Below are 24,352 nucleotides of genomic sequence, written 5' to 3'. Positions count from 1 at the left end.
AATGTGGCTAATTACTAACCACAATACCATAGATAGTATTTTTTCCACAGATGCAGATGATCCAGCATATCAGTATGTTATGTGTGTGTTCTAAGTACTCATGCAAATGAATGTTGAAGACTAGCAAACAGAAAGCATTCTCCAAGGCTTCAAGGCTCATCAAAAAATGGTCTCTATATTTCTGACACGCCAACATCTGAAGTTAATGTCAGTGTTTTTTGAACATCTCTTACTACCTGTCATTTGTTTTAATTAGCGCCACACAATGGAGTTGGGGTTTGACACTTTACAATCTTTAAACATTTTACTGATGTTTCAGCATTGTTTCTGTGTGAACTTTGTGTCAACCACAACTTCAGATAAACTATGTGGATAAAAGAGTACTGGGCCAGAATCCCTAATCTTTGAATTCAGGTGTTTTCAGTCTGCCCTGTGGAGGAATAGATCATTCTAAAGAGCTCACTGAATTTGAGCGTGGTACTGGAATAGGATGCCATCATTGTGATCAGTGAGTCCATGAAATTTTCTCCATCCTAGCTGTTCCACAATCAGCTGTAAGTGGTATTATTGCAAACTGGAAGGTGTAAGGAAGCACAGTAACTCAGCAACAAAGTAAGAGACAACATAAAGTTACATAGTACTCTGCTGGCCCAGCAACTGCAGAGTTTGAAACTTCCTCTTGCATTAACATCTGTGATAAAAAAATGCATGCCAGGAACTTCACAGCATTTGTTTCCATAGACGAGCAGCTCCTGGAGGTTTAGGTGTCCCGGTGCAGTCTACTACAGCATACACTATATCTGGGTGTATGTTGTTTTAAGATTTCATGTACAGTACAGAGTCTAAGGAGCTGGAAAGAAAAGTGTCTGGACTTCTTTAAGTTTCTTGAAGAAGTTTCACCTCTCACCTGAGAAGCTTCTTCAGTTCTAAGAGCAATTGGTGGAGAGTCCCAGATTTTAAGCCCTATTGGGAGTGTCCCTAAGAGGGTCTTGGACTCCCTGTTGTCCCTCTGCCTAATCACAGCCAAGGTGTAAAAATGGGTGTTGGTCACAATCAGCCAAGGTTTCAGGTGATTGTGAGACCTTGCCCCACCCTATCATGTAAATTACTGAGAACAAATGACCCAATGTGTGACTGAGTGTTAAGGTGTCTGGGAAGGGATCTCAAAGCTGGATTTTCACTAGCTGGGCCCACGTCCTCATTTTAGGTTAGACAGCATTTTAGTAGATGAAGGTGAATGGCTTGGACGTGAATTGAGCAGCGGTTTGGGGAAGGCCTCGAAGGGGACTGCTGGTGGCTCCCGGGCCTAGCAGATCCCCATGTACTAAATAGAAGTGAAGAATTTAAAGAATTGGCACATAAACGAGAATGAACAGCTTGTAGAACTGGGGGAACATATATAGATAAGAACGGGAAGAAACTGAAGAAGCTTCTCAGATGAGAGGTGAAACGTCTTCAAGAAACTTAAATAAGCCCAAACGCTTTTTTTCCCCAAGCTCCTTAGACTACGATGACCTGGATGACTAAGACCCTTCACAGACATTTACAGTACAGACATTTAAGAGAATGACATGTAAGCATTCTTTTTAACATGTCATCAACCCAGCATTTGTCCTAACCGCCAAACATCAAACATATTGCAGACACAAAATATTAATGCTATGTTTTCAGGTGCTCTGTCATCTGTAATAATAATCATAAAAGGCTATTTTAAAAGAACTGTCTCGGAGCTGTTCCTATCAAATTGGTGAGTTATTTTGCCAAAGCTACAGCAGTCACTTGAATATGTAGAGCAAAGACATAACTATAGAGAAGTATGGATGATCTCTGAATCGTGAACAGGGGATCCATTGTCTCAACAGCCAACACCAGATGGTTATTAATCAACTTTTATTGAACCAAAGTGCCAAAGCAGAATGACATATTACACTGCGAAGGGAAACTCTTGTGACAAATAGGACAAATAAAATCATTTGCCTGTGGTTTGCAAAGCCATTATCTTGGCAGCATGATGATGATAATTATGATGCATGTTTTGGTTGTACAAGCTGTCCTGTCAGCATCGAATGCCTAACAAATACATCCACACCGTGTTTATTTGGGTTTTTGTTTTAACAATGCAGTGCAAAAGACGGACAACTTTCTTTCTTAGCTCTTAAATATTTTGTATTTTTCTCTTGCTGTTATACAAAAGTCAGTAAGATTTGACATTGACATTTAATGAATGCTTTTTTTGTTTCTTCTTTCCTTATATTATTAATTAATATTTTCAATGCAAGACCAAAAAATACATATTTGTCAATTGTGAGGAATAATTTTATAACTATAATAAAAAAAAATTAGAGACACACTAAGTATAAATTTTAATTTGCCATTATGCATAATTTGTGCTTTTGGTTTTGGTTGTTATTAATGACAATGTGCTTAACTAAAGATTTTGGATCTTCCTCATTGTGGAATTGCTGCTTGCCTAGAAATATTTGAACACCCACTTTTTTTTAGCTCTGTAATCCAACTGACAGCCATTAAACTTCCACCTAAGATAGATGTGTGTGTGTGTGTGTGTTTTTTTTTTTCTTTCAGTCATAAAACATAAAAGCATGTGGAAATATTCCTGGACATGAAAATAACAACTCCTGGTGACTCATTCATGTGTATTTTATTTTTTGTCTTTCCTCCCAGGGGACTAATGCCACGCACACTAGACAGCCAGATCACATTAGAGAAGACTCCCAGCTACTTTGTTACCAGAGAGGCTCCCAGACGCATTTCCAGCATGTCCCATGAGACCAAGCTGATCGTTGTGGTGCGTAACCCAGTCACAAGAGCCATTTCTGACTACACACAGACGCTTTCCAAGAAGCCTGACATTCCCACGTTTGAAGAGCTGGCCTTTAAGAACAGAAGCTTAGGTCTTGTTGATACTTCCTGGAATGCCATTCGGATTGGGATGTATATTGTGCACCTGGAGAACTGGCTGCAATACTTTCGCTTGTCGCAAATGCACTTTGTGAGCGGCGAGCGACTGATAACAGATCCAGCAGGGGAAATGGGACGTGTCCAGGACTTTTTGGGACTGAAACGAATTATTACGGACAAACACTTCTACTTTAATCGAACCAAAGGTTTCCCCTGCCTGAAGAAACCAGAGAGCAGCAGCCAGCCACGATGCCTCGGTAAATCCAAGGGCAGGACTCATGTACAGATTGAGGAGGAGGTCATAGAACAGCTGCAGGAGTTTTATAGACCATTTAACATCAAATTCTATGAAACTGTAGGACAAGACTTCAAGTGGGATTGAATGTACCTTATTGAGAGAGTGTTGTTTATTAAAATGTCTGTACCACTGGAGAAATGTATCTTTAACAAAATGTTTGAAAGAAAAGTTTATTGAGATATGTAGATTAAAGAAAAGATCTTAAAGAAATGATATAGAACTCTGACTTCAAAGCTTAAATATAGAAAGGATTTCAGAACATTCCCGATCATTCTGGGGACAAAAATTTCTTTAAGAAAACACTTAATATATACAAACAGTTTTCTTGTCATACATGGCATTAGGAATTCATTAACATGCAAATAGTTCTCCATTAACTAATTCATTAAGAAGTAGCCAACACCTTCTTAATGAATTAGAAGGCTTAGTCATGTAGTCACACCACCAGACATAAAAAGATTACATGCTTGAATATTCATTAACAAGATTGCTTATTTATTCAGTATTTCTGCTGGAAATGAACCCCTGTCTTTACTGTCAAAAAGCACTCAACATGATGTCGCAGCAAACCGCCAAACTGATAATAAAACCAGCCTGTCAGTTATTCTGCAATGCATTTTATTGCCTTACTGTTGACAAAAGCTCACAAGGAAAATTAAGAAACTGTGTGAATAAAATAAATAAAATGTGAATAAAAATCATCACCTTTATTAAAATGGCTTCTGTATTACTGATAAAGGTTAGAATTTGCTGAACTCATTCAGCTCTTGCTGTGCTTACATTTTTGTTGTGATCATCAAAATAAAAGACTACATTCAAGGTTTTATCTTTTTTTAAATTCTTGGTGTGAATAATCTTATAATTGAGATATAATAAAGACATTTGTTCCAGAAAGCACTAATCATACAAGATCACTTATACACAACCATCTTATCTATTGAGATAAAAAAAAAAAACAACTAAAAAATTCCCCACTCGCCCCTGCGGGCGGTATGTCCTTCAACCTCGGGTCCTCTACCAGAGGCCTGGGAGCTTGATGGTCCTGCGCAGTATCTTAGCTGTTCCCAGGACTGCACTCTTCTGGACAGAGATCTCCGATGTTGTTCCCGGGATCTGCTGGAGCCACTCACCTAGCATGGAAGTCACCATACCGGGTACTCTGATTACCAGTGGGCCACTGATATCTTCACCCTCCACATCTTCTCGAGCTCTTCTCTGAGCCCTTGGTACTTCTCCAGCTTTTTGTGTTCCTTCTTCCAGATATTGCTGTCATTCATTATCGCTGCATCTATCACTACAGCCGTCTTCATCTGGTTGGTTAGCCACCACCATTTTGTTCGTCTGTATCTGGAAGTCCCACAGGATCTTAGATCGGTCATTCTCAACCACCCTATGAGGCGTCTCCGGCACAGATGTTCCTGTACACTATGCCGGCCACTTAGTTATGCCGTTCCATGTATGCCCTGCCTGCTAGCACCTTGCACCCTGCTGTTATGTGCTGGATTGTCTCACGGGCATCTTTACACAGCCTGCACCTGGGGTCTTGCCTGGCGTGACATACCCCAGCCTCTACTGATTTTGTACTTAGAGCTTGTTCCTGTGCTGCCATGATTAGTGCCTCTGTGCTGTCTTTCTTTCCAGCTTTGTGCAGCCACTGGTGGGACTTCTGGATGTCAGCCACTTCCTCTATCTGCCGGTGGTACATACCATGCAGGGGCCACATTGACCACATAAATTTCACCCTGAAGCCAATCAGAGTGGTCATTAATGATTTCCACTGATGACTCCAAAATTCTCAGAAAAAAAGGAGAAAATGAATGAAAACAAAAAGTCAATCTTCAAAAGTACTGATGAGCTTAAAGAGTCTGACTGTAGAGTCTGAGATAGCTCTTGGGTTTTGTTTTTTGTTTTTTGCAGTTTCTCTAAGTACTGCACACTCTGGTCCTGGGCTGAATTTGGTGGGATGTCCACTCCTAGGGGCAAGATTAGGGCATTGTGTTATCACACACCTGTATGTATTCAGAAAATATCTGAATCTAAAACTTTACAAATAAAAATTACACACACTTTTCATGACATCAGCTAAACTTAATAGAAACTTCAAATGAAAATGCCTAGACTCACAATGTCATTTTCAGTGATGTTTCACAGTAATGACACAGGATAGCTTCATCTTGAAAGTGTAGATCATATTAGAATATTCTATATTAGAATATAGAATATAGAATATATATATATATATATATATATATATATATATATATATATATCCAAGGAAACATCCTGGCTGAACCAATTTGCTGTACTAATTTTCAAACTAGTTCTTGCATATTTAGCATATGAAAAGCAGTAAATTCTTCTATAGGTGTTTCAATTTTATTGTTTAATTTCCTGCTACAGGGCTTTAAATTCAGGAGCTCTATCTAGTCACACTTAGACTAATGTGCAAATGTGACAATGTGACCTTCCATATTAAGGAAATTAGATATTCACTTGCATTCCGACTGTGCTCCACCGGTACATGTCCGTCGGCCAACGGCAGTATTTAAACTGTCATTTGTGATATTCCCCATTAATTTTTGATTAACCTGCCAATGCTGTCTTCAGCTGCCTGCTACTTAGTGAGCCATCAGCAGACACACCAGTTTAGCAACAAGCTCAACTTTATCTCTGCTCAGTTAATTATAACTTTTCCCCAAGAATGCTTAGAGCTTGATGACATGGCGCTGAGGAAAAGCTCCCACATCATTGCCACCATATGATACCCAATGAATACTCTCATGTGTTATCAGTCCTAAATATGACTTTTTTCCCCGTGTGACTTCTATTAAAAGATAATAAACTTTTTTGGAAATATTCATGCTTCCTTAACCAAATGCAACATATTGCACTGGGCCACATAGCTTTTCCACATTTATATTTTTGTTGTTGTTGCTTCTTTTTTTTTTTTTAAGACAACCTACGCCTTCAATGTCACAGATGTAGCTGCGGCAATCAAAGCACACAGTTCATTGATGTATATATTGTATTAACTCCTCATTATGAAGAAACAAAGGTTCACAAGCTGTCTGACTAACCTTTCTAACCTTCAAAGTAAATACCAACGAAGCTCTTGTAAATGTCATGAACTTTGAAAGACTCCCAGGTAAAATACACCTCTGCTACTCATCATAAATGTCTGGCCGTACACACTGAAATCCATTACCATGGAGTCCATTTATTTTCCTTTTTATTAAATAAAAATAAATAACGAAGCAGAATTCAAATATGTCTTTTACAGTCACCTCTTGTGGACTCTAAAGCTGCAGAGTGCTTTTGAAACTGCCATTATAAAAGTCTATTGAGCTTGTATTTCAACCTTGAAACTTCTCACACACTTCACAATCGTCTGTGCATGTGTGCCACTGTATTTTAGGTAAGACATCTAAAGAAAAACAGCTATTTATATTCTCTAGCTCGTATACCCTGTCTAAAAATAAATAAATAAATAACAATAAAATGATTAAAAAATGTTAGAATATTTGTAGACTTGTTCTCTCTAGTGTGCCTTGTTTTATATTCAATTTCTTGACATTTCCACATGCAGTGGAAACTGATCTCCAACTTGTTTCTTGGTGGAATGTATAATTTCTCCCAAAAAGTCTTCTTTTTTTTTTCATTTGGGGTATAGTGTGACAGTATTTATATGGATACATCTCCTTGTCCCCTTTAATGAGCCAAAGCCATGGAGGATAATGAGGATGTCCCTTTTCTCGATGGACAATGAGAAGAGCAGACTTTCTTTTAGATGATTTGAAACTTGGCAGCCAGAAACCCCTCTAGATGAAATCTCATTAAATACTAAAATGGCATACGCAGTAACCTCTACCTGCATCGATGCGCTGTTTGAATATGTCATCATTCCCCAAGGTATTTCCTAGAATATGTTCTATCACTGTGCATCTTCAAGTACTTCAAACTTTTCCTCTAAATTAAAGGATGTACAAAACTGATTTATTTCCACTGCAGATGCATGTTAGGATTTTCTGAGGACGTTTCAAATGTCTCTGCAATTTCTCCATGGTTGATGCGACTGACAAATTTTTGTGCCGCACTAATGAAATTCTTCCCATTAAGAGTGCTACACATTCTTGGGAGAAAGAGGAGTAACATAGCCACACACGCACAACTGCTATATGTACATGCAAACAACCACTAAGCAATGTAAAAACCTTTCCCCTCACCTCATTTCCTCTGGTCTGTTGAACATGTGCTGCTTGCCTTACCTTCAGAAAGGTCAAGTGCAGAACTGGTCTCCAGGCACACACTCAACTAATTAAGCAGTAGTGGTGGAAGATGCGTACCAGCTCCTAGGAGACCGCTGCAGTCGGTAGCCACCCTCGAGGCTACCGAATATATTGTTTCGAATGCAAGCACAGAAGGGATTTGCATTACACTGCTCTTGTGAAATATGAAAGAACACTACTATTATATATCAGGACAGAAATCAACTTTATGGTAACATTGAGAAAAAACCCAAAAACCAATGTCTGAATCACTCAGCTATTCCCAATTTTTAATGCAAATCATTAAAACATTACTTATTATTAAATACCATAAAACAAATGCAAGTATATATATATATATTATCTCAATTATGATAGTATGAGAATGTAAATGCAAAATGCTTATTTGATTAAAATATTTGGTCATTTATTTTTATCCATCAATGGCTTTATCATTGAAAGGAAATGTTCCTTAAAAAGAAAGAGAAAAAAACAAAAGACCAAAAAGAAACTACCTCTACTGCAGTCCAGCCAAGTGTTCTTCTGGATGATATTTTTTACTGGAAAAATAAGAAAAAAATGCATATAGGTACTAGTTCAGTGCTGAATTTACATTCACCAGCCACTTTATCAGGAATGCATGTGTTTCCTGGTAATAATCACACACATTTACAGTTTGCTAGGTTATTAGTATGTTATTAAATAGAAACAGGCAGTTTTGCATTTTCCTGGTCTGTTTCCTGCTTATTACACAGAAACTACCACAGTTAATTGCAATAACTTCGAAATTACCACATTATTACAATATTGTTTCGGCCTTGTTACCCTACTATTACCACTTTATTACCAAGCTGTAGTTCCACATTATAACCCCCAGTTTTTGGGCCCTCATTATCCAATTACATAAAATCAACTGTAACCACTGTTGTTACCATGATATTACTTGGTTACTACTTTGATAAATGCATGGTAACAATTTAGAATATACCACATTATCAAATTGTGTTTCTTCCTTGTTAATCTACTATTGCCACTTTATTACTGTGCTGTGATAGAAAGTGCTACCCAAATATCTACTAAGCCAATCACATGGCAGCAACTCAATACATCTAGAAATGCACATTTTTGAACCTTGAAGGAGATGGGATACAGTACCATACGACCACACCAGGTGTCAATCTCTGAGTTTGTGTCAGCTGGAGGAGACAAAGATAGAATCCTTGGTATCAATACTGTTAAAAATCTTAATTTGATCTTAATTCAAAATGGGGGAAATTCAAAATCTCTAAAGCATATTTGCCAAATACATTGAACCCCTCCTTTACAGAGATCTGGTAAACAGTCTTTTAGCAACAATCTGTACTTTATGTCAGTATATAATGCAATATTTAAAATTTGCAAATAATCTGCTGAAAACTAAACTGCCATTTGTATTTATTTTTTAATTTTTTTTGATAAAAACATTGGGAGAACACATGACAAACTGTTACAGAGGCAGCAGCTTTGGAAGACGAGCAACTATTCAGGGTTGTCAGAGGAATATGCTCTCTCCGCTGCCCTCCATTTAAAAGTGGGATCACAGACAAAGTCAGTTCAGTGTACAGGACTGTGCCCAAGGGACCTCCCAAAGGAGAAGCAGAGGTACGCAATGATAACAGACAGACTCTCCAGGATCCCTGATAAATGTAGTCTGGAACTAGTTAATTAAGACCTTTTTCAGCTATGTGAATGTGCCTGGCAGCATGTTCAAGATTGCTTAGCAAAAAAAAAAAAAAAGGAGCTCAGCCAAATGACCACCACTGACCCAAACTTCCACTACTCTTCTTCTTCTTACTGAATCCCAGAGCCCATCAGCCTCAGTTACAAGAAGCTCATAGTTTTGGAAAACTTTTTTAGACTGAGCAGGTGGTGAAAATGAATAAAATATCATTTTAAAAAAACATAAACTTAACTCCTAGTAAAAAAAAAAAAAAGAACATCTAAACTAGTAATCTCAATACTGTTACTGCTGGCCAATAATTTCTCACATACACCTAGTACAATAAATAATGACTGTGTGTAATATGCCATGTGCTTTGTGTTCATCAGAGATTGTATTCAAGTAATTTTAGGACATGCTAAGGACCAGATGATTTTTATTATATCCTAATATATAAAACGTATGAATTGCATGATAATTTATATAGTGCCTTTTCTTTTTTCATACATTTGGAATATGAAAAAAACATACCAAGCATGAACTTATGACCATCTGCTATAATATTGCGTTGGTTCCCCTTTTGCTGCCAAACACACCTGACCAGTGGAGGCATGGACTCCACTAGACCCCTGAAGGTGTGCTGTGGTTTGGAACCAAGATGTTAGCAGTAGATCCTTTCAGTCCTGTAAGTTGTGAGGTTGGGTCTCCATGGGTCTCAGACTTATTTGACCAGCATATCCCTTTAGATGTTCGATTAGACTGAGATCTTGGAAATTTGGAGGTCAAGTCCACACCTCAAACGTGTTGTTGTGCTCCTCAAACCATTCCTGGATCATTTTAGCGTTGTGGCAGGGTACATTATCCTGCTGAAAGAGGGCACAGCCATTCCATGAAACAGTCCACATGGTCTGGTTTAGGTAGGTAGTACATGCCAAAGACATAAAAAAAAAAAAAACATGATTAATCAGACCAGGCAACTTTCTTCCATTGCTCCATAGTCCTGTTCTGATGCTCACTGTTGGAGCTTTAGGTGCTGGACGGGGGTGAGCATGGGTACCATGACTGGTCTGTGGCTGTGTAGCCCCATGCACAACAAACTGCTCTGGACTGTGCATTCAAATAATGTTCTCTGATAACCAGCATTAAATGTTTCTGCAATTTGAGCCACAGAAGCTCATCTGTTGGATCAGACCACACAGGCCAGTCTGCAATCTCCATATGCATCAGTGAGCCTTGGCCACCCATGATTCTGTTGCTGGATCACCGTTGTTCCATCCTTGTTAAATTTGTTTAAATCCTCATGCATCCCCATGTTTCCTGCTTCTAAAACAACAACTTTGAGGACAACATTTTTACTTGCTCCTTTACATATCTCACCCACTATCAGGTGATCTATCAAACGCTCCCAACCACCTCTGCTCCCACTATGAGCACAATGCTTGCACAATTGTACACTATTTAAACTCTTAGTCTCTATACTACAATTACAAATTATAAGAATTATACTTGTGTTTGACTTGTTTGAATGATACTGCATATTTGTGCTGCTTGTTCAGACATAATTATTAATGTAAGGTTGAGATTTATGAAGGCATCTCTAATGAAATGGAACTATAAAGCTGCCATGATTGTTTTCAGGGTATGAGCAAAATGCCATCAGTGTCATAAACATGGATGAGGACGTGCTCTGTTGATATAATGCCTCATTGACCCTTAATGTGTAGGCATTTTAGGGGGGGGGGGGTGGAAATGGGGAATCATTTTTGAATATAACTCTCTGTAATTGTGGAACTAATGGCCTTACTTTGGAGAACAGGAGACAATAATCAGAGCAAATGCAAAGCCACTGAGATTGCCTCTGTCTGCCTGGGATGAATTCTAGAGAGAAATTAGCTTAGATTGTAGCAAAGGTTTTTTGCAATCACACTGACTCTGCTTTAGCGTAATGTGACTTATTAAAGCATTTCCATTGTGTCATTACTTTCATGCTTTCAGAGAAAATGGGCTCATTCAGTCAGTTTCAGTCCAACTCCTTCTCTTATCTTTTTCCGTCTCGCCTTTCAGCAACCCTCAACCCCAACCCACATATTAAATATTTTAAGATATTTGCTGCTCACTCCAACCAGCTCTCTGCCCCGATTACTCTTCCTCATACCCTTTGATTGTTTGACTGTGCAGTATATTTCTTTATGCAAAGGAGAATGGGCATCAATGTTTTTCACTGCTTTTAAGATTTTTTAATTTTTTTAAGAGAGAGAGGCATCTATCTGGATTTCAAACTATTCTGCTTTTTATGTAGTTCAGTGTAAGGACATAAAGGTAGATGCTGAGACAAAGAGGAAAGGCAGATTAGTGGAATAATAAAAAAATGCAAGTTTAAAGCAAATTGAAGATTTAAAAAAAAAGGATAAGCCAGACTTAAAAACAACTAAATGGTGAGAGAGAGAAAAACAAACTAAGGACACAGAAGAACATAAATGGGTAAATATACCAAGGTAATTAGGAGCAGGTTTAAATAATCAGGGTATCACAGAGGCAGGGACAGGTCAAAGACGCAAAGAAAAACTAAGATGTACCAAAAAAAAAAAAATACTGAAGACAACTAACAGACAAACAGGGTTATTTAAAAGAGATCTAGAGACATAATGAATTAAAACCATACAATGGTCATGACTAACAAAGTATTACACTCTGTGTCACATATTTAGGGACAAATTAAGGGATTGTCTGATTGACAAACAGAACTCACTGAGGTCTGCACTACTGCTGCTTTGAAATTGGAAATTCAGACTTCCAAGTCTCAATTTGGAGAAGTCGCACATCTCCAACATCACCATCCAAGATGGCCGCAGTGCATGTAAACAGTAGACAAGCTTGAGCATTCAGTTTTCAGACTTTCTTCTGCCCTCCCTTAGTAATGCTCCAATAGACCTGCGCAGCTGGGGGCTTCCCATGATGCACTGAGCAGTTCTTCTTCATTCACATCTTTTCACTCTCTGCTTTCACTTTGGTTATACATCCCTTTGCATTTAATTATTAGTTGTTATTAATCTCTGCGTCTCGTCCACATTGTCTTTCCCCTCAACCCCAGCTGGTCGCAGCAGATGCCTCCCCTTCCCTGATCCTGGTTGTGCGGTTTCTTGCTGAGGTTCCTTCCTGTTAAAGGGGAGTTTTTCCTTCCCATTGTCGCCAAACTCTTGCTTGGAGGGGTTAGTCTGATTGTTGTGTTTTTTTCTGTGTTTTTGTAGGATCGTTATTTACGATTTAAAACACCTTAAGGTGATTGTCGTTGTGATTTGGCGCTATGTAAATGAAACCAATTTGAATTGAACTGAACTGAAAAAAGTTCCAAGAAGGCTCTATACAGCATCCGTTTAAAAAGAGAGGCATTGTATTTCTAGTGACGCATGAATGTCTTCACCTTGCTAGGGAGCAAAGCAAATCTGTATTTTTTTCTTTTCTTTGCTATTCTTCTGAAAAGTGAACAATTTGGGAGTGACGTTACTCGCAGCTCCTACATCCGACTTCTGAGGTAAAAGAAACACAGCATTATAAACAGGATTTGAGAAAACGTAAGGTTACAAAGGTGTTTCACTTCTTACTGAGGTAAGAAGTGGTAACTTACACAGCAGACCTACTCAGGAGCAGGTAATACTGTAGATAAGAGATCAAGGGGTATGAAATCACCACCTACAGAGCAATCAGTTCTCTGGAAAATAGTGTCCGTTCCTGGAAAAGCCGCTGGATGTCAGTGAGCAGGCAGTAAGAGAGTGTATACATTTGAAAGATATTCTACAGTTTTTGTCTTTCTCTGATGAGCCTCAGTCAACAAACAGAACTTTTAAGCAGCAACATTATTCATGCTTTTTTCCTGTTTAAAGCAATATTGTTCTATAAACCTTAATACAGTGACATCATCCTAAAACAAGGCGCGCCCACGTCTTTTAATTGCTGCCATTTTTATGTTTTCTTGGGTTGCAGATGAAAGAAAAAGGCCAAAACAGTTTTACAGAAACTAATGAACATATTTAATTAATTTAATAGAATAGCAATTGTAATTATATGTCAGATATTACAGGTATGTTAAACGTGATTCATGGTATAAGCCCAGAAACATTACTCAGTGACAATAGCTAAAATTATTATTTTTACACTTTGGTTACATAGAGAAAATGTGCTAATAACAGGGCTAACGAGGCGCTGCAAGCCAGACATTTATTAATATTATTCATATTTTTATTATGAATTGGAAAAATACAGATATGAAAGAAGTATTGATCTTTTCATCAGAAATTTCAAACATTAAGCACACAACCTCAAAGATGACAAACTTGGCACAAACAGAAAGCTACAGCCATCCAAAGTACGTTTATATCAATAGCAACTTTCAAACATTATGACTGCTTTGAACAACAGCCCACTAAGACACAAAAATACATCAAAGAAATGGTCACAGAGACCATTTAAAAAATATATAATTGATTTTAAGTGTAGAACGTAGATAAGGGCTAAAAATAAAGAAAAGGAGAGTTAAAATTAATTAAGCTATGGCACACAGAGACTGTTTCAATTAGATTGTGAAGTGGTTGAAGTTATAGCGAGATGAGACTTTCCGCAGCTCATCATAGACAGATAACCTGAAGATTTAAGTATTTTGATCATTAAACAAGTCTGCTGCTTCTAAAGACTGAATATGATTAATGTGGATGTTTGTGGTTTTATTAATTCATGCATCTAGAATTTTCTGCAATCCATTGCTTATTGCAGCACAGTTATTGATTTTATAGAAAGCATTTAAACTTTGGCAATATCCCCACGCTGAGAAAAATTTAGAACAGACCCCAAGAAGACACGGGCAGTGTGTGTTAATGCATGCCTCATTTTGGCATTTTTTCCACACTACGTGCTAAGAGCTTAAAATGATATGTTAATGCACACTTAAAACAACAATCTTCTCTGCAAATGAGAGAAAATTACCCATTTAACGTCAGATTTCATCAGTTCTTCTCGTGTGGAAGTACAGTTATTTAAGTCTGAATGATTTCAAACACACCCTCGAAATCTTGAGAGAGAAGGTAAAGACATAACAAGGCTCATCTGTTCTCTCTGCCTGTGAAATGGGTGCAGCTTAATGGCTTGTAGCTGGCAGAGGCGCTTTACAGCTATATGCAAGCAACAAAGAATCAATGTGAAATGCATGACAAGTTACTCTACATGGGTTCGAAATGTAAGAGGATTAATGTTTGCTGACATAACTGGGACTTTCAGTGAGCTCCACTGCAATTGTCAGCCTTTGTCTTATAGTATCAAAGTTGTGTAAGACGATTCAGTTGAATAAAACATTGGTTGTACACAAAAAGACAGAAAAGCGTGGCAAGAATCTCCTCTATTAATGGCCGTACTATTTGGATAGTAACAGAAGGTGATGAAACAACTCTGAGATGAGAGTTCAATTTGTAATCATGAGTTTCAGGACTTTACAGAGACCTTTTTCGACTTCCCAGCATGTAAATATTTAACAGAAAACAGAGCTTGTACTGAAGAGTTTTGTACTGGATTTTCTCTGAGACTGAAGCAGAGAATTTATTTTTTTTTATCATGTTTGCTCCGCAGCTGCTCTTATATAAATATTGTGCTATCTGTAAGTATTGAGCAGTGACTTACCACAAAGTGTCAAGAACAAGTAAGTGCAGTTCTATTTGCTGCAGATTTTTTTTTCTCTTTCTAGAAGTCGTGTTGGTGCTTTAACACAGCCAGAAATCAATGCTTGACTTTGAAGTGAATGTCTGTTTCTTTAAAACACGCCAACGCTTCCAAGCGTCTTCGAGGAGCTCATGCTGAAGGTTTCCGAATGCATTTTTCTTTCTCTCCAAATGAATGACATATGTGCTTCACTCAGCAGCAAGAACTGAAATAAAAAAAAATGATGAGATATCAAAATTCAAGGACTATTCAAGTCTTAGAGTACCAAAGTATGATTCCAGTAGTTAAAGCTAGAGTCAACTATGCTCCAAAAACTTTTTGATACAGTTTTTTCCCCACCTTTCTAGAATTCATTGTTTTCACGTCACAGAAAGTTTCCAAAAAAGAGATAATTTGAGGGTGAGTTTTTATGTTACTGACTAAATTTGAGCTATTTCTTTTTCTTGTTAGAGGATCATTTTACTGTATAATTCTGGCAGAATTAAAACTGAATAAAAAACACTGAATAAAGAAATTATATAACAGTTAGTGAACCTTGTAGTGCTATTTAATAATGAATTTGGTCATTAAAACTCATTTGTTATTTCTTATCATTTTTATGTCAACATCAAAAAAGTACTTCAATATGTTATGCACATCATGTTTGCAACAATACTTTCCCACTTAACTAACAGAACAATGTGCATGTAGAGGGTACAGTTTCAGTTGAAGTTCATCATGGTGCACTTACAGAACTTGCCAGAACTGGCAAGCATAAACTCAACTCTGTTTTATCACTAAGACAACTCAATGTTTTTTCGCATTAGAGCAAATAAAGGGGTATGATGTGGTTGAGGAGATATGATTCATGGGGCCAAGCAATAGCAGTGTGCCCTAATTGCTTGTTAAATGTTCTGAAAATGGATAGTGGCCTTTCAAAAACTCCAGAACTCTGTCATGCTTTCTTGCACTGAGGAGAGTTGAGCCTCTTTGCCAAATACTCCCAAGACAAAACGATATGTCAGAACCGTGGCCCCACATGGTCCATCATGTAAAGGTCACACATATTGCTGCACAGAGAGTCTGATGAGCATCCAAAGAGAGAGACCATGTTAAGTCGACAGGAGATGCATTTCAACACAGAGCCGCAGTTTGGTACCGATTATCACAAAATACTACGAATATTTCACGCTGTAATGCACTGTCCCGTCCAGCTTTTAAAGTGACTGCCACTGCATTTTCCCCATTTAGTGACCGTGAGCTGGCTTGTCATTTTTCAGCACACCAAGTTTGATTTCAGTATAATGAGGTGCTATGAACTGAAATGCTGACATTGCACTGTTGACACATAATATGAAAAAGGGACACCAGACAAATCTTATGAAGCCTAGAAGGCACTGTTTGATAAACAAACAAGAAAACCATTTTTTGCACAGTTTTTTTTTTAACTAATTTTTAAAAAACTAACTAATCAGCTCCAAGTTTGGATTCGTGATGCTTTCTACAGTTTAGGATTAGTTATACTGCAGTAGGCTCAGGCTGCTGAGGGACTTCCCACGATTCACTCATCTCTTTATACAGTTTTGTGTTGTTTGTTTCTTTGTTTTTGTTTAAAATAAAGCCACACATTACAGTACATTACATTACAGACATCACTATTATATTTAAGCAGCAAGTGTTCAACTTTGGCTGTAGCTCCCATAGTTCTCTCTCTGTTCCCTTTTCTTTCACCTCACCCCCAACCCATCACAGCAGATGCTTACCCCTCCCTGAGCCTGGTTCTGCCAGAGGTTTCTTGCTATTAAAAGGGAGTTTTTTCTTTCCCAGGTGCTTGCTTACAGGGGTTTCTTTCTAATGTTGTAGGGTAACATTATGATCATCTGCCTAATATTCTGCTGCTGCCAAAATAACTCTGACTGGCTTGAGGCATGGACTCAAGGTGCCCTGGGGTATCTGGCACCAAGATGGATCCTTTAAATCCTGTGAGATGCAAGGTGAGGCCTCCATGGATTGAACCTGTTTGTCCAGTAATGAATAAAAAGCACACTGTAAAAACAACCCGAATAGTTTAAACTAGTTTAAAATCCACTATCAATATGTGCAGCAATAAATGTGATATGTATCCAAAAATGTATCCACCTAACTGTATATATTATATGCTGCATAATATGCTGCATTAGACTGATCAAGATGGTGTTTCTACTATGCCATCCTTGTATTATTCAGAATAGATAAGTGTGTGATAATGTACTGCAGAGGTTACGAAATGCCACTGAATCAGCAATGTTTGAAATCAGGAGCCTTCAGCCGTGCTGCATAAACTTCAAAGGGAATCGGCTCAGCACTGTAGTTTTTGATCATTGGAGACAATTGATCTTTAGTGTTAAAAGAATATTTATGCTTCAGGCTTCCCTCAGAAATTTTTCAGACAACCTGCCATGAAGCGTGTGATTGTAATATCAATGTCAAGAAACATTCAAATCATTTCCTGATAGTACAGTAGTGTATATGTTCTGGGATTTTTCTGTTTTCCTGCAATTACTTAGAAATTTCATGTTCAGCAGCAGTCAGTCCCAGACAGTCTGGGGATTAAATCAGTTGGATGGATGCTTAGAGGCACTCATAGACACAGTTAGCGCTAAAAAAGCAGTAAAGGTGACTGTTTCTACACTACACTGTTTAAGTGTAGGTTTGCATCTGTGGCAATTGCACTCATGCACTTAAAATACTTCTTTTTTCTTTTGTTTAATATCTTTTTTATGCTCTTTTGATCCAACCATTTTCTTCTGCTTATCCAGTGCAGGATAGCGGTTGTGCCAGAGCCTATCCCAGTGTTCACAAGCAGGTCACAAAGCTAACATAGAGAGACAGACAATCATGCACACTCACCTATGGCCAATTTAGAATCACCAGTTAGCCTAACATGAATGCCATGTCTTTTCTCTTGCTGCTTGATCTAATATGTGCTTAAGTAAAGTAGAACAGTGCTATGTAAGAACCAATCTATTTACCATTTGCCCGTCTACTGCAAACAAGAAGGGGCTCAGAACCAATCCTTGATGAAATCACACCCTCACTTTGAGTCCACCTGTTAGTCCTACTGCACATCCCACCACTGTCCACATATCGTGCACCAGCCTCACATACATGTAGAACCACAGTCAGTACCCTGCCATATGCTTTCTCTAGATCCACAAAAACACTCTGACCTGCTCTGTACCTCTCCATCAACACGCTTAAAGCAAATACAACATCTCTAGTGCTCTTTCTCAGCATGAAGCCACACTGCAGCTCACTGATTCTCACCTCTTTTACCTTCAGCATCTGTTCCCGTAGCTTCATGGTATGGCTCATCACCCTTATCCCTCTGTAGTTACTACAACTGTGCACATCACCTTTGTTCATGGAAATCAGTACAAGTACATCTATTCATTCCTCACGCATCCTCTCTCTCCAAGACTGTGTTGAGCAATCTGGTTAAAACATCAACGGCCCTTTCCCAAGACATCTCCATCCCTCCACAGGTTTGTCACCTGGACCAGCTGCCTTTCCTCTCCTCATCCTCTTCATAGTTGTGTTTACATCCTCCTTACTAATCCTCTGCACTTTCATATTCCCTATCTGTCCTCCTTTATCTCATTCAGAGCACTCCTTCCACCGTCTTTTCACTCGTTAGTACATTTTCACATCTATCTTTAATTCTTTAATCACCCTAACCTGCTGTGGGGCCTTTCCAGCTCAATCTCTTTACCTAGCCAACCGATATAAGTCATTTTCTTGTTTCTTAGTGTCCAGCCAACTCACTATATGTCTTTTCCTTTGCATTTGCCAGAATGGCAGTCAGTAGTTTGTAAAGTCTCTGTTGGATTTAGGTCAGGTGAGCGTGTGGGCCAGTTAATGCTATCAATTCCCTCATCCTCCAGGAACTGCCTGCATACTCTCACCACATAAGGCTGAGCATTGTTATGCAGCAGGAGAAACCCAGGACCCACTGGACCAGCGCAGGGCTTGACAATGGGTCCAAGGATTTCATCCCAAAACCTAATGGGAGTCAGGCCAGTTGCCTAGCCTGTAGGGTTTTGTGTGTCCCTCCACTGATATTCCCTGACCCACCGTTAAACCAGTCATGCAGAATAATGTTAATACAACATAATGTTCTCAATGTTCTCAGACCCTTTCACATCTGTCACAGGGTGAACCCTTGAAAAACAATGAGTGTTAGTAGTGAACCTGCTATTTCTGGTGTTCTGTGGCAAATGTCAGTCAGGTTCCATAGTGCCGGGCAGTGCACACAGAGCCCACTAAGGAATGCTGTACCTTCAGGCCACCCTTATCAAATTTGGTTCTAATTGTTTAGTCAGAGACATTCACACCACTGGCTTGCTGGGGTTATTTTGTAAGCATCTGGCAGTGCTCATCCTATTCCTCCTTGGAAAAAAGAGCAGTTACCGTCACGCTGCTGGGTTAAAGACCTTTTAAGTCCTTGTTCAGGTCTCCTAGAGTAGCTGCCTGTCTCTTGGAAATTTCTTTATGCTCTTGATGTTGGGTGATGCAGCAAATTTTCTGGCAATGGCACATATAGGTGTGCCGTCCTTGAAGAGTTTAGGATGCTGCTGTAAAACAATGACAAATAGCAAATCATGGCTGTAGTGATAAAAAATATGTCTATAGGAGATATGATGATTGAAGCCTAGTGTTTAATAACCAATAGATTAGTACAGCTACATTGTATTCAGTAGCGGTTTTTGATACGGGCGGTTGCCCGGGGCGGCATCGTGGTGGGGGGCGGCATCACGGTCATCGGCAAAAAAAAAACTTTTTTATTTTTTTTAAATTGCTCGTAGCTACTCATGCTTCCCCGACATCATGCCAGCGCATATTGGGAATGGCATAGGCACAGATCGGTTTTCTATCGCCCATTTGCTGGGAGTAAGGGCGCCCTCCGTTTGTGAGGTGCGCCTGCTGCTTGCGGCACAGGGAGGAGAGGGTGGGGCGTCGGGGGAGTCTCTGGCTGGCTGGAGCAGCATCTAATAACCAACTCGCAAAATAAAACAAGATTAAAAACAAACCAACAAACACAAAAACACCAGACATCATGATACAGATTTTGCACCAATGTTTTTTCGAAAGTGAGCGCAAGAAAGTAAACTTTATTGTCATCGCCGCTACATACAGTCCAGTATATAGAGAGACGAGGCTCCAGTTACAGCAGTGCAAGAAAACAAACAATAAATATAAGAAGAGTAAGAAAATAAATATAGACTTTAGGGGTAAAGGGATCAATAACAATTTAAAATTTATAATTTACAGTTTGATGATTTAAAGTCTCACACACAACCTGTCAAAAGGGGAGGGGGTGGCTGCTTCCAAATAGAGCACATTTGATTCATAATATTGTCAATCCAAGCCCATTAGAATAGAATAATCCTTTAATTGTCCCACAAGGGGAAATTTGGTAGTCAAAGACAAATATACAAACAAACAGTACACAGGACACGGAACAGAAACATACACAATTTTTCTTACATATTTACATTAAGGACATTGGTTACTATAAACAGAGAGTACTGTACAGTTATTAAATTAAATAAAAATAATTACAGGTAAGAGGCAAACCAGGTTGTAGTGCGAATTGGTTAATTAACTAACTTATTGCAGTTACAGCATTGATGTAAACATCTATGTTTGTTGGGAGCAGTTATGTATTCATGATTTGAATCCTGGGTTGTGCGAAATCCCAGAAATAAACCCTAGACAAAGCAAATCTGTGAACTAAGGTGTAGGTCTATTGGGTTATGTTGTGGTGATTCTCGGGTTGGGGGATGGGTGTTCATACTGGAGGGCAAAATTAAAACCAATGTAAGATGGACAAGAAAAGTTCAAAGCCATCAGGTCCTCAGTTTAAAAAAAAGAGAAAAGCAGAGGAGGGAGAAACCAGCAAAAGATACATTATGTTACAGATTTTAATATTAATTAGTCAGTGTCAATTATTGATTTGGTCCCGTTCTCATTGTATGACGAATTATGATGGCTGTTTGGTAACTGTTTGCATACTATGCATACTCTCTCTCTCTTCATATGTGTGTGTGTGTTTATGTTTCTCTGGTGAAATTCAGTATGGTCCCGACAACAGTTTTATGTTAATGTACAATCCTTTATATGTTTTATGTGTGTGTGTGGGGCGCCAGAGGGAGTGTTCGCCCAGGGCGCCAAACAGGATCGGACCGCCACTGATTGTATTGTATAACTGTTCATTTATATGTTCATTTATGTATTCATCTAAATGTAAGAGCACCAGTTATATAGTATAAATCTCATTCACCAGTGTTTCAGACTGGGATGACCACAAACCCTTAAAGTCACACGAGTTCAACTTGGCAGCGAGATGGATTTTTTCTGGAGCCTGAGGAAACCTGGCTGTTGTGCAAGAGCCTCGAGTCCAGAAACATATCCAAAAAACAAAGAAGCACTGGCATACTCCCTGGCAGTTTTACCATCAGTATTTAACATGTTCAGAAAATGGGACAGCCTGGAGTAATTGTGCATGCACTCCAAAGTCTTTACACCAAACCAACACTCCATTTGGTGGGAATGAAAAAGTCTCAAGTTGAATGAGAGTTTGAGCCAAACACTCTGGGTCCAAAGACACTGCCTTGTAATTTAGCTGAATGAAGAAGAAGAAAAACATCTAAAATGCATAACTATACATAAGTAGGATTTTGGTCAAATAAGCTTTCTTAATGCACAAGTAGAGAAATAAAGAGTCTGGTCTTGGTTAAACAAATATCTGGAAGGTGCAGATACACTGAAAGTGATCCTGAATATTTATGGCACACAAACTGTCCTAAAGGAACAATCACAAGCCTCTGCTGTAAGAATCAGATTGCAGCTCTGTAACTGCACTCCAGCCACACACAAGCTGCTCATTTGCACTGGCTTCACACTTCTGATTGCACAAGTGGTGCGACTTGCAGCGCGCATGATGAATTTATCTGTTAGGTGTGTGTTTGGTAGATTTTTTTTTCTTCATTTTCTCAAATTGTATATCTTCACCTAAATCAGATGTTGAGAGGACAGAGAGTGCTGCAAGGGTGTGAATGAAGCACACGGGTCACTTTGTTATGCACTGAGTGGCCCCACTGAGGTCAGGGATCAAAAAAGAGGCCTTGATACTGACAATTCCTCATGCTTAGCTTCCTGGCCCTACGCTAATTTACATACCAGGAATGGTTGGCTGACATTCTAACAAGTTTCCAAGCTCTGTGGCAATCCGGAGAGCTTGTGTTTTTTCTCTGATTAAACATGAACGTGTATGTTATTGAATGGAAATCCATAAAACATATATTGTTTATTCTCCAGTGTAAATAGAAAGAGACTGTCATGTATAGAAATTCAGCATAAGAGGTCCGTTTCAGTGCAAAGAGATTAATATAGGCTGTTTTAGCCACTGAAGGAGAAATCTGCTGATGCTTGTTGTAATAAATATTTCTTCTGTGTAACTATAATCCCTACTTTCAAACTACATTAATCCTTATTTGAATTTCTGATTTCTGGAGGCTAATGGTAATGATTGAGTTTAATTGACCAGCAAAATTAGCAACAGTGAAGCATCTCTGCTTTCATCTTCTTTTTATTCAAGTGATATTTTAAACTCCTCAGTTAGCCTCCCACTCATTCAGGTTTTTTTCCGAATTAGTACCTAGTAAATGGGCCATAAAAACTCCTTTATGTTCATTAGTGGAGATATTTTTCACCTTACAGATATAAGCTGGGGGGAAATGCTAAAGAAGCATCTTTTGTGAGTAACAACTCAATGCGATATTTTATTTTTATTTACATTTCAACATCTCTAAAGTACAAACTCCACACGGAAAGGCCACAGCCAGGTGGTGAAGTCAAACTCAGGACCTTCTTGCTGTGAGGCAAGCGTGCTAACCACCACACCACTGTGCTGCCCTCTACATGTATAGTCATGTTAAAAAGAACATTTTCCAGGCTCTATGCAGTCCTGTGAAAAAGTAGATCCTTACTGTTTACATAGAAATTAAGAGGCTAAGTAACAGCCAAGTGCTCCCAATCAAATGGATTATATCAACTGAGCATCAGCAAGTGTGACCACCTCTCATAAGGCACATGTTTTGGAAGTTTACAGGTCTGAAGGCTTCAGGTGTGTAATAACACAATATTAAAACCTTCCATGGAGTGGACATTCTGGCAAATTTACCCCAAGATCAGACTAGAGAACGGGCAGGGAATTTCCAAAAACCCCAAGAACTACATCTCCAAATTTATAGGTCTCAGTAGTCAAGGCTACCTGTTTGAGTTCATGGTTGTACAATTTGAAAAACAGTGAATAAATATGACTTTGGAAGAGTTTTCAAGAGAAAGCGCCATCTCGCTAAAATTCAATTCAATTCAATTTTATTTATGCAATGACAAATCACATCAACAGTTGCCTAACGGGGCTTTATATTGTAAGGTAGACCCGACAATTATACATACAGAGAAAACCCAGCAATCATATGACTCCATATTAGCAAGCACTTTGGCGACAGTGGGAAGGAAAAACTCCCTTTTAACAAGAAACTTCCAGCAGAACCAGGCTCAGGGAGGGGCGGCCATCTGTCGCGACCAGTTCGGGAGAGAGGAGGAAGACAAGACAGAAGACATGCTGTGGAAGAGAGACAGATATTAATAACAAGCAATGATTCAATGCAGAGAGGTTTATTAACACACAGTGAGTGAGAAAGGTCCCTGAAGAAGAAATACTCAGTGCATCATGGGAATCCCCCAGCACCCTACACCTATTGCAGCATAATTAAGGGAGGATTCAGGGTCACCTGATCCAGCCCTAATTATCTGTTTTAGCAAAAAGAGAAGTTAAGCCTAAAAAGTAGAGAGAGCGTCTGTGTCTGAATCCAAACTGGAAGCTTATTCCACAGAAGATGGGCCTGAAAACTGAAGGCTCTGCCTCCCATTCTACTTTTATGTACTCTAGGAACAACAAGTAAGCCTGCAGCGCGAGAGCATAGTGGGGTGATGGGTTACAGCATAGCTTAAGTTTGCAAAGTTCTGAACATCTGAACAAACCACAAGACTTGTGGAACAATGGCCTTTGGACATATGAGACCAAAGTAGTGATGTTTGGCCATAGTGCACACCACCATATATACAGAAAACCAAACACAGCATATCAGCACAAGCACCCCAAACCAGCTGTTCAGTAGAGCGGTGAAGGGGTGATGATTTGAGCAAGTTATGCAGCCACAGGACCAGAAATGAAACACCGGTGTAAAGAAGAGTGGCTCAAATTCCTGCATCAAGTCCTATAAAAACCTTTCGTTTTTCGTACCAGCATAAATGAATCCATTTGAGTTGTTCCTTCAGTGTTTCTTGGTTACTGAAAAACGGTGAGACATAAAAGAAACTTTGAAATGACCAAAAAAAAGTATTTTACTACATAATCTAAGCAAAAAATACCGAGAAGTG

General features: G+C 38.9%; 1 protein-coding gene across 1 annotated transcript in view; it reads left to right on the top strand.

The window, feature by feature from the left end:
• Nucleotides 1-4,021, top strand: part of hs3st2 (heparan sulfate (glucosamine) 3-O-sulfotransferase 2) — a 32,117-nt gene extending 28,096 nt beyond the window's left edge. Inside the window, exon 2 of the mRNA XM_006798168.2 lies at nucleotides 2,683-4,021. Within this exon, the coding sequence (XP_006798231.1) occupies nucleotides 2,683-3,301 (619 nt within the window). The 3' untranslated portion in view covers nucleotides 3,302-4,021. The remainder of the gene's footprint in view (nucleotides 1-2,682) is intronic.
• The last annotated feature ends 20,331 nt before the right edge of the window (nucleotides 4,022-24,352 follow it).

The sequence above is a fragment of the Neolamprologus brichardi genome, chromosome 4 (assembly GCF_056152115.1).
Source record: "Neolamprologus brichardi isolate AB-2024 chromosome 4, ASM5615211v1, whole genome shotgun sequence".
NCBI classification, from domain to species: domain Eukaryota; kingdom Metazoa; phylum Chordata; class Actinopteri; order Cichliformes; family Cichlidae; genus Neolamprologus; species Neolamprologus brichardi.
This window is presented reverse-complemented; position numbering and strand designations above follow the sequence as displayed.